General features: G+C 39.9%; 1 protein-coding gene across 1 annotated transcript in view; it reads right to left on the reverse strand.

The window, feature by feature from the left end:
• The window catches only part of CDC16 (cell division cycle 16), a 48,614-nt gene extending 35,350 nt beyond the window's left edge, over window positions 1-13,264 (reverse strand). Inside the window, exons 1-5 of the mRNA XM_007942374.2 lie at window positions 13,217-13,264; window positions 11,047-11,101; window positions 10,849-10,946; window positions 916-954; window positions 443-583 (exon numbers count right to left, since the gene is read on the reverse strand). Of these exons, the coding sequence (XP_007940565.1) occupies window positions 443-583; window positions 916-954; window positions 10,849-10,946; window positions 11,047-11,101; window positions 13,217-13,264 (381 nt within the window). The remainder of the gene's footprint in view (window positions 1-442; window positions 584-915; window positions 955-10,848; window positions 10,947-11,046; window positions 11,102-13,216) is intronic.
• Between the last annotated feature and the right edge of the window lie 718 nt (window positions 13,265-13,982).

Here is a 13,982-nt window from a genome sequence, read left to right on the forward strand (position 1 = left end):
CCCATTGTCTGCCAACCCTATATATGATCTTGGATACACTCTCCATTTAGACATACCTAATTGTTTAGCTTGTTCACCTATCTATCCGTCCCTATACCCATGTTTGCTTTCACTGACAACTCCGTACTGTATATGCAAAAGGGTTCGTATTTGTTGTCTGTACTGCCCATGTATCTCTCTATGTCTTTCTCATCCTTAATGCTGCCATATTGGTCACTCACATTTGGTACATTGCCCTTCTCTTCACCCAAATCAATACTTATCTATATCTATCTAACAGCATTCCCTCCCCTCCCCTCTTACCCCTGGTAACCAACAAAGAAAATTTCAAAAAGGTCATTTGTTTTTGCTATGTAATGTGAGCAATTCTTATTAATGTTACTGAAGCATGCTAACATTTTTCTGATTCCAGGGATTGGTATTTTAGACTGTAATTACTTACTGAAGACTGTGATATTTCCCAGTCACTGGAGGAGTCTTTCAAGCCACTTTCATCCTTCAAGTATTTTTCAAATAATCTTTTGTTAATTGGTTCCTCCATATCAAGGATATCAAGAGCCTGCTGGTGCTCTTTTGCAGCATACTATGTAGAAAAACAGAGATACTGTTCATTATCCATGACTTCTAATACTAAATAATACATACACATGTATTTATCTCCAGATTTTAAAGGACCAATAAATATTAGACCCAGTCTTTACTTAAAAATGTCTAAAGCAGAACTTTTCCATGCATGTCAGTTTTTAGGAAATGAAGAATCAATATTTTACAGCAAGCAATCCTAAAGAAAAGAACATTTCCTTATGAAATATTTTATTAACTTGCCCAGCTCCACCTCAAAAATTCTCACAAATACATGAAGGATGCATAAAAGTAAGCTTTTACAGCTATACATGACATGGAGAGCATACTTACATGGCATCGAGCTGCAAGGTATCGGCATGCTTCATATAACTAAGAAAAAAAAAATTAATCTATTAGAAAAGTAAGCACCTGAAACTAACACCTGAAGTCAATTTTAAAACACAGTTTAGCTGAATTACCAAAAAATGTCTGCCTTATGCATTGAGCTCTTTTAAAGAATTATCTATATGTGATTAAACTGACAACAGCAACTGAAATGTCAGATGCCAAGTTTAGGGAGCAGTGAGTTTAAGCTAACGGTGGTAGAATAATTTGGAAAAGAAAAGCAAGAATAGTTACACAACTCAAAAAATGTCATCAATGTCACTAAGTTGTGCATGTAGAAATTGTTGAATTGGTGTATGTTTTGCTATGTATACTTTCACCAAAAATATAAATAATTTTTTTAAAAAATGATCAAGGTAATATGCATCTTCATTTTAAAATACTATAAATCATTTTAATAATTTCTCCTTTGACACTTGCAGTAAAAAAAAAAAAAAAAAAATCCAGTCTCTTTAAGCCATATCTACCATGAATCTACTGTTTACTAGACACTGAGGAGTCAAAATGGAGTAAGGACTCCACAGAATTTTTAACAGGGGAGACATGTGCAGGGACAAGGGTAAGTGATAAGTCAGGAAAACCTTCATAGGAATATTCTGGCTGAGCCCGGGAAAAGGAGAAGTTTGTCAGGCAGTGGACTCAACAGGTCGGTGGCATTCCAGGCACTGAGCATGAAAAATCATCAAGTTTAAGGAACTGTAGGGTTCAGCAAGGCAGAAGAACATGCTCCATGTGTTGACAGTGGAGAGAAGTCATAAAGGACGCCAGCTGTCTATTAATGTAGTCTGACTTTCTCCTGTAGGCAATGGGAAATCAGTGAACGATTACGTGAGTGATACAATCAGACCTTTTAGATAGTTCGAAAGATGAATTAGAGACAAGGAAAATGAGAAGGGGGAGAGACAATGCTGGAGAATTGAGATAAGAAACAACAGAATAGAGAAATTAAAGGTTAAACATTCAGCTACACATTAAAAGACAGGCGGTTCGAACCCACCAGTTGCTCCATGGGAGAAGATGTGGCAATCTGCTTCTGTAAAGTTTTATTGCCTTGGAAACTGTGAGAAACAGTTCTATTCTGTCCCACAGGGTCGCTATGAGTCAGAATCAACTTAAAAGCAATGGTTTGGTTTGGTTTTTGATGTGTATGAGTGTCAGTGAAATGGAAAGGAATATCCATGATTCAGAGCTACTTAGGAAAAACAAAATTTTTAGAATTTAATCACTAGATGTGGGAGAGGAAAAAATAAGATGACTAAGATCAAGAATGGGAGCTCTGGTAGCATAGTGGCTAAGGCACTTGACTGCTCACCAGATGGCTGGCGGTTCAAACCCATCAGCCACTCCTCGGAAGGAAGGTTGGGCAATCCTACTTCCGTAGTGATACTGCCTCGGAAACCCAAGGAGGAGTCGCTATGAGTCAGGGCTGACTCAACGGCACATAACAACAACAACAACAAGATCAAGAATAAGAAATTTTCTTTTCACATTCAATATGAAAAAATGGATATCCTTTTAAATAATTTGGACATAAAACAACATGCAGTGGGTACTTCTAGCAAAATTGTAGAACAGGCAGACAAGCTACCCAAACCCTCTATAACAAAGAAATGAGAAACCAATTGAAACAGATGCAGATGATAATTTTAGAGCCCTGAGCTTTGAAAGGAAGCATTAAAAAAAGTGGATTAAATACCAACTAGTAGAAGAAACTGAATGAAAACTGTGAATAAGGAGACAAATGGAGCTGTGGACTGTTAACTGGCCTGATGGCGTGACCATTTTGAAATATGCAAGTGGCATTCCAATTGGGGCAGCAACATGATAAATCGGCTCTACTTGCTGAGGACTGCACTGGCACCCATACTGGTGACTGGCAACCAGAAAGGTGTGATATTTCCCTTGCTCCCCTTGTACCCCATACCCAGTGAACAGTATGGCCATTCCCCACCCCCACCCATCTTCTGGACTGGCAGGAGTTCCATTGTAGACTGGGTGCCCTGCCACCAGCTGCCTTCTGGGCAGGTAAGAACTGGATCTAGAACCAGGTGCCCTGCTCCCAGCTGCCTTTTGGGCTGGCATGAACTTTTTCTGTGACAAGGTGTACTACATTCAGCCAGCTTTGGGGATGGCAAGAACTTTTTCTGGGAACATGGCTCCTGTGGCCATCTGCCTTTCAGGATGGTAGGAACTCTATCTGGGACCAAACATCACGACCACAGCTGCTTTTGGGCTGGCAGGAACTCCTTCTGAAAGCAGGCACTTGCTCCCAGCCACCTTCTGGAGTAGCAGAAACTTTTTCCAAGTCCAGGTGCCCTGCCCTGAGACACCTTCTGGGCCAGCAAGAACTCTGTCTGCGATCAGGCACTCTGCCCCCAGTTGCCTTCTAGGTAAGCAGAAACTAGTTCTAGGACCAGATGCCCTATTTCCAGCTATCTTTTGGAGAGGCAGAAACTTTTTTGGGGACCAGGTGTTCTACACCCATCCGCCTTCTGGGACAACAGGAACTTCTTCTGGGAGCAGGGGCCCTGTGACAAGCTGTATTTTGGGACAGCAGGAACTTCTTCTGGGACCAAATGCCCTGCCCCCAGCTGCTTTCTTGGTTAGTAGCAACTCCTTCTGGAACCAATGCCTTGCTCCAAGCCACCATTTGGGCCAGCATTTTCCAGGTCCAGACGCTCTGCCCCAAGATATCTTCTAATCCAGCAGGAACTCATCCAGGATCAGGCAACCTACCCCAGTTGCATTCTGGGTAGGAAGGAACTAGTTCCAGGACCAGATATCCTGCCTTCAGCTGCTTTTTGAAGAGGCAGGAACTTCTGGGACCAGACCCTATACTCAGCTGCCTTTTAGGATGGCAGGGACTTCTTCTGGATGAGGTACTCTGTGACCAACCACAATATGGCCCAGCAGGAACTCCTTCTGGGACCAGAAGACTGCCTCTAGCTGCAATATTGGGCTGGCAGGAGTGCTTTCTGGATTCAAATGCCTTAGGCCCCTCTACCTAATCAGCAAGCAGGAATACTGCACAGGTGCCCTTCCTGCCTCCCTTTCTTTTTTTCTTTCCTTTCTTTTCTAATTCTTTCCTTTCCCTAGATCTTCTGGTTTTTTTTTTTTTTTTTTTTTTAACTTGCTCCCTTTTCCCTTTCTTTTCTTCTTTTCATTTGTCCCATCCCTTGCTTGTCTTTTTGTATTTTTCTTTACTTTTTTTTCCTCTTGCTCTCTTTTCTCTTTCCCCTTCCCCAGATTTTGTCCTTCTTTTTTTACTTTTTAGCCTTCTTTTTTCCCCATTTATTTTTGTGGTTGTTGTATGTTTATACTGTTTGTGTTTTTTGTTCCTTGTTTTTATTTTCTAGTGGTGGTTTATTTATATCCCACCTGGCAGGAGTGCCCACATGACCTACTACATCCGCTTCTCCTGCAGCCCCATCCACTAGGCAACGGCCAGCACCTGCTTCTGCACCAACTGATCAATGACAGACAGCAACCAGTACCAGCCCAATCTCCCTTCAACTGCTGTACACAAACAGTAAACAGAGATCTGTGCATACATTCTCTTCCTTTATCACACCCATCAGGAGACAGGTGGTGAGTGCCTAAGTGCTGCCAAATTAGCAAGCAGAGTAGCACATCAGTCACGCTTGTTAGGATATAAAAAACAAAACAAAGCAAAATAAAATTCTGGGCAAATCATACCAACATATAATCACCAATTAAATATAAATACAACAGCATCACAATGCCTCACAGATAAATGACAAATCTTGTTCACACAAAGAAGCAAGATAAAGTAGACAAACAAGGGACCAGAATACAGAGCCAGTAAACCTCTCCAAAGAAGTGGTACTGGAACTATTTGATAAGGAATTCAAAATAATTACATCTAGGTAACTTTGATGGATTGAGAGACAGATCAAGGAAAATTCAGACAAAACTCTAGAAGAATTCAGGAACATAATACAAGAGCAAAGTGGCTAAATAAATGAAAAAATTCGAAACCATACAAAAATAGCAAATAGAAATCCAGAAGATTAATACTAAAATTTCAGAAATAGGTAAGACATTGAAAGGACAATGGAATAGAATTGAATCAATTGAAGACAGAATTAGTGAGATTGAAGACAAAGTTCTCAATACTATTTTGTTAAGGAAACAATCAGAAAAAAGAACAACAACAAAAAAGCCCAAGAATGATGTGGGACCCCCATCAAGAGGAATAACTTACATGTGACTGGCATTCTAGCATAGGAAGAGACAAATGAAACCACACAGAAAATTATTGAGGATTTGTTGGAAGAAGCCTTCCCTAATATGATGAAAGATGAGAAGATATGCATTCAAGAAGTCCAACGAACCCCAAACAAGATAGACCTCAAAAAAAAAATCACCAAGACATATCATAATCAAACTTTCCAAAACAAAGGACAAAGAAAGAATCCTGAAAGCAGCTTGAGAAAAACACAAAGTTACCTATGAAGAGCAATCAGTAAGATGAAGCTCTAATTTCTCAGCAGAAACCATGCAGGTGAGAAGGCAATAGGCTGACATATATAAAACCCTTTAAAGAAAAAAACTGCCAACCAAGACCTATATACCCAGCAACATTGTCCCTCAAATATGATGCCAAAATTAGGGCATTTCCAGATAAATAGGAATTAAAGGAATTTGTAAAAACCAGGCCAACCTTACAAGATTTATCAAAGGGAGTCCTTTGTACAGAGAACCAACAAAAGCAAACAACAACCTGTGATTAACATACATGACAACATAATCTAGAAACCCAATTCAGATATAGAAGTATCCAAAGTAAAATACACTTGTAAGGCTGTCACAGAGTAACCTGAAAGAAAATTAACAAACTTTCTCATCAAAATAAAAGAGAAGACAGTCATAAATATTTAGCAAATTCTAAAACAATAGTAATGAAGGAAACGATTTTTGAAAAATCATGAGCAAAATAAATTCAGCACAAAAAAATTATAAGGAACAAAGAAATCAGCAACACCACAAAAAACACATAACAAAACGACAGCAACCAATTCACACCTGTTGATAATTATACTGGATGTAAATGGATTAAATGCATCAGATTGCAGAATGGGTAAGAAAACATGACTCATCAATATGCTGTCTATAAAAGACATACCTTAGACACAAAGACAAAAATCTACTAAAAATCAAAGGTTGGAAAAAAAATATATCAAGCAAATGGTAATGAAAAGAGCAGGAGTGGCAATATTAATTTCTGATAAAATAGTTTTTAAGACAAAAACCACCATAAGACAAAGAAGGATATTATGTAATGATTAAAGGATAAGTTGAACAAGAGGACATCATCATACTAAATATCTGTACACCCACAAAAGTGCCCCAAAATACATTAAACAGACTTTAACAGAATTGAAAACAGAAATAGATAACTCTACCATAATAGAGACTTTCAGATGTCAGTTTGAAGACTAGGGTACACCTCATCCAAGCCATGGTATTAAACAAAGAGAGCAATAGGTAGACTTTAATACACCACTTTCAATGAAGGATAGAACAGCTAAAAAGAAATTCAACAAAGACACAGAAGAATTAAACAATACCATCAGCCAACTTGACCTTATAGACATATACAGAAAGACATTTCACCCAACAACAGCACCATATACATTTTCTAGTACATGTGGAACATTCTCTTGAACAGACAATATGTTAGGCCATGAAGCAAGCCTCAATAAATATAATACATCAAAATACTGCAAAGCATCTTCTCAGATAACAATGCTATAAAATTAGAAATCAGCAATGGGAGTTACAGCTGCTGCCCAAGAGGGAGAGGAAAGAGGCTCACCAGGCCAAGGGAATAAGGTTGCCACTCAGGAACTAGGGGACTGGAGCCACCCAGTGAGAGATCTGTACAGGTATCACCCACTGAAGATCTGTACAGATGTCAAGTTGACAAAGAGTGGACTGGGCCTGGTTGAGTGGCCAGGCAGCTGGTGGTTATTATTTCCCATGATGAGACCAGCAATCAACTCCATGGTGGGATCTACCACAAGCAGCTGAGTAGTTGCTTTAGGGATGTGGTCTGCTTCTCATATATAAATAGCAGCTTTGGGAATGGTCTTTAGCCTTTTGGCATGCTTGAAACCTGCATGTAGTTGTGTTGTTGTTCAGCAGCCTACCATGCTCTGCTGACCTTGGGACTTTTAATGGACTTGAAGCAATGGCCTGCTGTGTTGTTTGGTAACACTGGGACTGTGCCATTTTATTTGTCAACCTTGGGCTTGTTAGCCCAGCAGCCAGTACCTGCCTGAGTGAAGAGGTGCCTCTAGCTTCAGTGGGCTGGGAGCAAGAGGCAGAGCTGAAGCCCAAGATCAAGGGGCTTTCACACAACCCCTAGAGCCTGGCACTTGGAACCTGGACTTCTACCTTCCAAAAATTGTAAGAATAAACTCGTTTCTTAAAGCCATCTCATTTGTGGCATATTCTTAAAAGCCATCTCATTCGTGGAACTAGGTAACCAGATAAACAGAAGATAAAAGGGAAAAAGCAAACACATGGAAATTGAGTAACACCCTGCTTAAAAACTGGGTAAAATAAGAAATAAATAATGAAATTTTAAAATTCCTTAAATCAAACAAGAATGAACACACAACAGATCAAAATCTTTGGGCCACAGCAAAAGCTGTGCTCAGAGGGCTATTTATAGCAATAAAGGCGCACATAAAAAAAAGCCAAAATCAACACCTTACCTGACATCTCAAAGAATTTTTTTAAAAAAAGCAGCAAAAAAAAAAAAAGCCTACAGTCAAAAAAAGAAAAGAAATAATAAAGATTTGAGAAGAAATAAATGAAACAGAAAAGCAATAAAAAGGATCAATAAGACTAGAAGTTGGTTCTTTGAAAAAATTAATAAAATCAACAAACCACTGGCAAATTTAACAAAGGAAAAGGAGAAGAAGATGTAAATAACAGGAATAAGAAACGAAATGGGAGACATCACAAAAGAACCAACTGAAATAAAAAGGATAATATCAGGATACTATGAAGAACTGTACTCCAACAAATTTGAAAGCCTACAAGAAATGGACAGATTTCTAGAAACACATTACTTACCTAAACTAACACAGACTGAGGTAGAAATTTGAACAGACTCATAACAAAAGAAGAAATTGAACAGGTCATTAAAAAAAAAACGTACCAACAAAAGAAATTCCTGGCCCAAATGGCTTCACTGGTGAACTCTACCAAACATTCAGAGAAAAGCTAATACCAATTCTTCTCAAACTATTCCAGAATATAGAAAGGGAGAAAATCTCCCCAAATTTATTCTACAAAGTGAGCACAACCCTGTTAAAACAACCTGCTACTGGTACAATGACAGACACACAGACTGTGGAACAAGATTTAGAACCCAGAAGTAAATCCATCTACCCTATGGACATGTGATTTTTGACAAAGGGCCAAAACTCATTAAATCGGGAAGAGACAGTCTCTTTAATAAATGGTGCTGGCAAAACTGGGTATTCACTTGCAGAAAAATGAAAAATAGGACCCATATCTCACACCACATACAAAAATGAACTCAAATTAGATCAAATATCTGAACCTAAAACCATAAAGACCATAATAGAAAAAACAGGGACAAACTAAGGGACCTTAATTCAGGGCAAAAATACACTATTGAATATAATAAAAACAAATAAACATCAAGACAAAATACATGCCTGAGACCTCCTAAAAATTAGACACTTCTGTACATCAAAAGAGTTCACCAAAAGAGTAAAAAGAAACTCACAGACTGGGAAAAAAATTTTGTCAATGACATTATCAAACAAGGGGCTAATCTCTAAAATTCATAGAAAACTTCAACACCTTAACAACAAAAAACAAAATAACCCAATTAAAAATTGGCAGAGGACATGAACTGACACTTCACCAAAGAAGATAATTCAGGCAACTAACAAACACTTGAAGAAACGCTCGCAATCATTAGCCATTAGAAAGATGCAAATCAAAATGACAGTGAGATATCACATCACACTCACAATAATAGCAAAGTTCAAAAAACATGAAACAACGAAGGCATTGAGGGTGTAGACAGACTAGAACCCTCATAACTGCTGGTGGGACAGTAAAATAGTGCAACCACTGTAGAAAATGGTATGGCATTTCCTTAAAAAGCTGGATCCAGCAATTCCATCACTAGGTATAAAGCCTAGAGAAATAAGAGCCATGATAGGAACAGATATATACACACTCATGTTCATCGTAGCACTATTCAAAATAGCAAAAAGATGGAAACAACCTAAATGCCCATCAACAACTATGGTATATACACACAATGGATCAACAAACTATGGTATATATACACACAATGGAACACTACACAACATTAAACATCAATGAAGAATCTGAAACATCTCATAACATGGATGAACTTAGAGGCCACTATGCTGATTGAAATTAGTTAATCACAAAAGGACAAATATTGTATGAGACCACTATTGTAAAAAGTCAAGAAAAGGGTTTCACAAAAAAAGGAAATATTCTTTGATGGTTACCACCAGTGATAGGTGGGGAAGGGAGGGTAAGCTACTAACTAGAGGATAGATGCATATTAATTTTGGTGAAGGGGGAAGAAAATAAAACAAAACATTGGTAAATTTCTTTCTAAAAAAAAATTCAAACCCTAAATCTCATCACGAGGAAACAGTTTAATAAACATTCTACAAAATAACTGTCCAGTATTCTTAGTGTCAAGGTTATTAGTGACAAAAAAAAAAAAGATTGGAGAGCTGTCTCTGATTGGAGAAAATTAAAGAAGCATGACAGTAAAATGCAAAGTAGGACTCTGGACCAGATAAAGGACCTTAGTAGGACAATTGGTGAAATCTCAATAAAGTCTGTAGATTAATTAATGATATTATATCAGTGTTAATATCCTTGTTCTGGTTATTTTGCTATGGCTACTTAAAATATTAAGGAGTTCTGGTGGTTAAGGCATTTGGCTGATAATCAAAAGGTTAGTGGTTCAAACCCACCAGCTGCTCTAAGGAAGAAAGATGAGGCAGTATACTTCTGTAAAGATTTATATAGCCTTAGAAGCCCACTGGGGGTCACGATGAGTCGGAATGGACTCAATGGCAGTGGGTTTGGTTTTAGATTTAAGATATTAATGTTTAAGGAAGCTGGGTGAACAGTATATAGAATTTTGAAACCTTCTACAAGTCTGAAATTATTTAAAAAGAAAAATAACATACACCTAACACTAATCCAAGAGCTCTGGTAGCGTAGTGGCTAAGGCACTTACTTGACTGCTAATTAGAAGGCTGGTGGTTCAAACCCACCAGCCACTCCTTGGAAGGAAGGTTGGGCAATCTACTTCCGTAGTGATACCACCTCGGAAACCCAAGGAGAGGTCACTATGAGTCGGGTCAAACTCGACGGCACGTAACAACAATAACAACACCAATCCAAGGGAGCTCTGGTGGCGTAGTGCCTAAGGCATTTGACTACTAACCAAAAGGCTGGTGGTTCAAACCCACCAGCCACTCCTCAGAAGACTGGGCAATCTACTTCTGCAGAAGATACCACCTCGGAAACCCAAGGAGGGGTTGCTATGAGTCGGGATTGACTCAATGGCAGTGAGTTTGGTTTTGGTTTTATATACCATTTAAAGGATCTCTGGAAGTAGACTGCCCACCCACTACTCAGAAGGAAGGTTGGGCAATCTACTTCCGTAGAGATACTGCCTTGGAAACTGAAGGAGGGGCTGCTATGAGTCAAATCGACTCCACAACAGTGAGTTGGGTTTTTTAAATACTAATCCAGAGGCATTTTTTAAAAAAAGCTTTAAAAACTTTTAAAGCTGATATAATTACTTACTTTGTCTAGTTTTCGGGACCGAAGAGCATGTGCTGCTCTATGATATTGTGCTGTCAGGTAAAGACACTGTGCCAACCAGTAAATGTCCTGGGGTTCTTCTGAAGGAAAAATTACATGAATGGTCAGAGTACAAGGTAGAATAGACAAATTTTTCAAGATTAGGGTAAAACAAGAAAAAAACCAGCATTTGTCACTTACCATGAGAGAGTGAAGCTACTTTATCTGCCCAAAATAGAGCACTTTGATACTGTTGCTGTTTAAAGAAAATAAAAAGGTAACTGCACTGTTATTTCAATAATTTTAAACAGACATCTAATATTATAATGCTATATACAAAGCAACATCTTAATGTAATATGCTTTTATAAGTAGTGTGTGGGGGGGGGTCTATCTTACAGCTCAACTAAGATGAATTTTAGTTCATTGGTACAATAAAAACATTATGATACTATCTTTGATATACACAATTCATGAGGATAGTTTTGTTTTTAATTGATACACTTCAAAAAAATATATCAGTAGGTACCCAAAGAGTAGCTAATTTAAGTACTATTTTATTTTGCAATAGCTAATCATTAGTAAGGAGCTCTGGTAGCCTAGTGCCTAAGGCACTTGACTGCTAACCAGAAGGCTGGCAATTCAAACCCACCAGCCACTCCTCGGAAGGAAGATTGGGCAATCTACTTCCATAGCGATACTGCCTCGGAAACCCAAAGAGGGGTTGCTATGAGTCAGGCCGACTTAATGGCACATTACAAACACAACAGTCACTAGTAAGGAGCTCTGGTTAAATCATCCAGCTGCTAACCAAAAAGTGGGAAGAAAGATAAGGTAGTCTGCTTCTGTAAAGATGTATAGCTTTCAAAATGCAATGGGCAGTTTTACTCGTCCTATGTTCTATATGAGTTGTAATTGACTCAGTCGCAATGGGTGAGGTGGTTGTTGTTGTTGTTGTTGTTGTTATGTGCCATCGAGTCGTCACCGACTCATAGCGACCCCTCCTTGGGTTTCCGAGGCAGTATCACTACGGAAGTAGGATTGCCCAACCTTCCTTCCGAGGAGTGGCTGGTGGATGGGTGAGGTTAGGGCAAGTAATTAGTACTTCTTACCAATTAATCTCAAATTGGAGTTCAGTAGGAAGAATACTGTATCAAATACCTCATATAATACAGTTGGAATTTTAGTAACATTCTAATTAAATGCACACACACACACACATTAACTAAGCGTCTCTGACCACGGGGTGTGGTGTGTGTGTGTGGGGAGACTGCCAACTCTAAAAGTGAAGATGCTAACAATTCATGTCACTTGAAGTCTGAAATCACATTTATCGTGAATAGCTTTAGTCCCTGTTTTCAGTCTTTTCTCCAATCTTCGCCTCAGTCCCCCTGGATGCAAACTAGGAACTCTGCTGCCAGTCATGCCTGAGAGAAGGAATGTTTTATGGGATGGTTACAGATCTGCTCAACGTAAGTGAAAACTAGGCCTGTCTTGTTCCTCACTGCATCCATGGTGCAAGAAAAAGTACTCTGAATATTTGTTCAATTGAATAAAGTGTGGTAATCGAAAATACTGCTTGGTTGCAGCACTTCACATGTCTCATATTTGTTTTTTTCCTCCCTTATTCCTTTCCAGGAGAGCACACATTTAAATGAAAAATCAGTGATATCAAGGCTGATTCTGGAGACGCTTCTTTTAAACACTTTTTGTTGATCACTCATAGGTAGTTCAGGGAATGGGGATACAATCAATGTGAATTTTTAAAAGTATCGATTTGAGACAACAGGCTTGACTCTTTACATCTTCATTCTAATTCAGCCAAATAGGAACTACAATTCACCCACTAGAAAAAATTTCTATTAGCAAGCAATTTAACCACTAGAATAAATTACTATTAGCAAGCTAAACTCGAAGCCACCGTGTAACTTTCCCCCTAAAACAATTCTTCAACTACAATTTAGCACAACTATTTACTAAGCACATATTATGTGCTCAAGTGTTACGATGGATCCAGAGTGGGACCTTAAGCAGGTGTACAAATCATCCCTGAACTGAAGTGGCTTTCATTCTAAATGTTGCTTATCCTCCAGGCTGCACAAAAGAGCTCTGGAGTTAGGAGTGATAAATAAGCAGGAAATGCTTACTTATAGGTAAGAGATACAAGGAGAAAAGGGAGTTTACCACCCCCACCCCACCCGCAAATTAACGCCAATATCTAATCACTTCCCACGAAGAACACTAATGACAGTTAACTCTTCCTTCCAAGCTCCTTTGGAAATGGGCTCAGGGCGGGTCTCTTCTCCAGCGCTCCGGGGCCCCACGCTGCCCTGGGTCGGCCGTCCCTCCCGACCGGCGCCCCAGCCCCCCACCTGGTCGATGTACTGCCGGACACGCTTTCGCAGCCGCTCCAGATTCATGATCGCGCGGGCCGGGGAGGCGCGCGCCGCAGCGCCTAGACCGGGCTGGGGCACAGCGTCCGACGCCGCCGCTCTGGCCGCTCCGGCATACACCCCTGCCTAGATGCGTAGCCCTCCTTCCTGCTACCCGATGAGCCTGTGCACCCCCTGGGGCACTGCAGCTACCTTGCGGCTCGGGCTGCAATTCTCGGTACCGCGCTCGCGGCCAGACTCCGCCCTCGGCGTATCTCCGGCAAATGCGTCCCCCACTGGCGCTGGAAACAAGAGTTGCGCCATTGGTTCCGAGGCGTTCTCGTATTCCTTTTCGCACTCGAGGACTGCGTCGAGTTGGCTGCTAGCTAGGGTGAGGGTGATTCTTGGCAAGCCTTGTCCAGGCTTTGCTTATCGACTCAAGTCTTCCTAGGATGTATGGCACATTTATTTGTTAACGCAGCCATTCAGTCATTAATACCGTCTTAGTGGGTCTAGGGTTGCCAGCCTGAGTAAGTTGGCCTGGGAGTGACTGCGTTCTGGAAAACCCAGAGGACAGGTCTTACTTGCTTGAAGCAAACTAGTAATACACTGGAAAAATTCATGCAAAGTGGAGTCAGAACTCAGTCACATAGTCCCGTCGAATGCAAAGGGACTGGTAAGCACAGTCTAACAGTGCCCCAGCATTCTCTTGGAACAGTTGCCTATCCTTTTCTGACTGGATTTGAAAGCAACTTCCAGTGGCTCA

This window comes from Orycteropus afer, unplaced genomic scaffold (genome assembly GCF_000298275.1).
Source record: "Orycteropus afer afer isolate SDZICR_OR568_19922 unplaced genomic scaffold, OryAfe1.0 scaffold00089, whole genome shotgun sequence".
NCBI lineage: Eukaryota > Metazoa > Chordata > Mammalia > Tubulidentata > Orycteropodidae > Orycteropus > Orycteropus afer.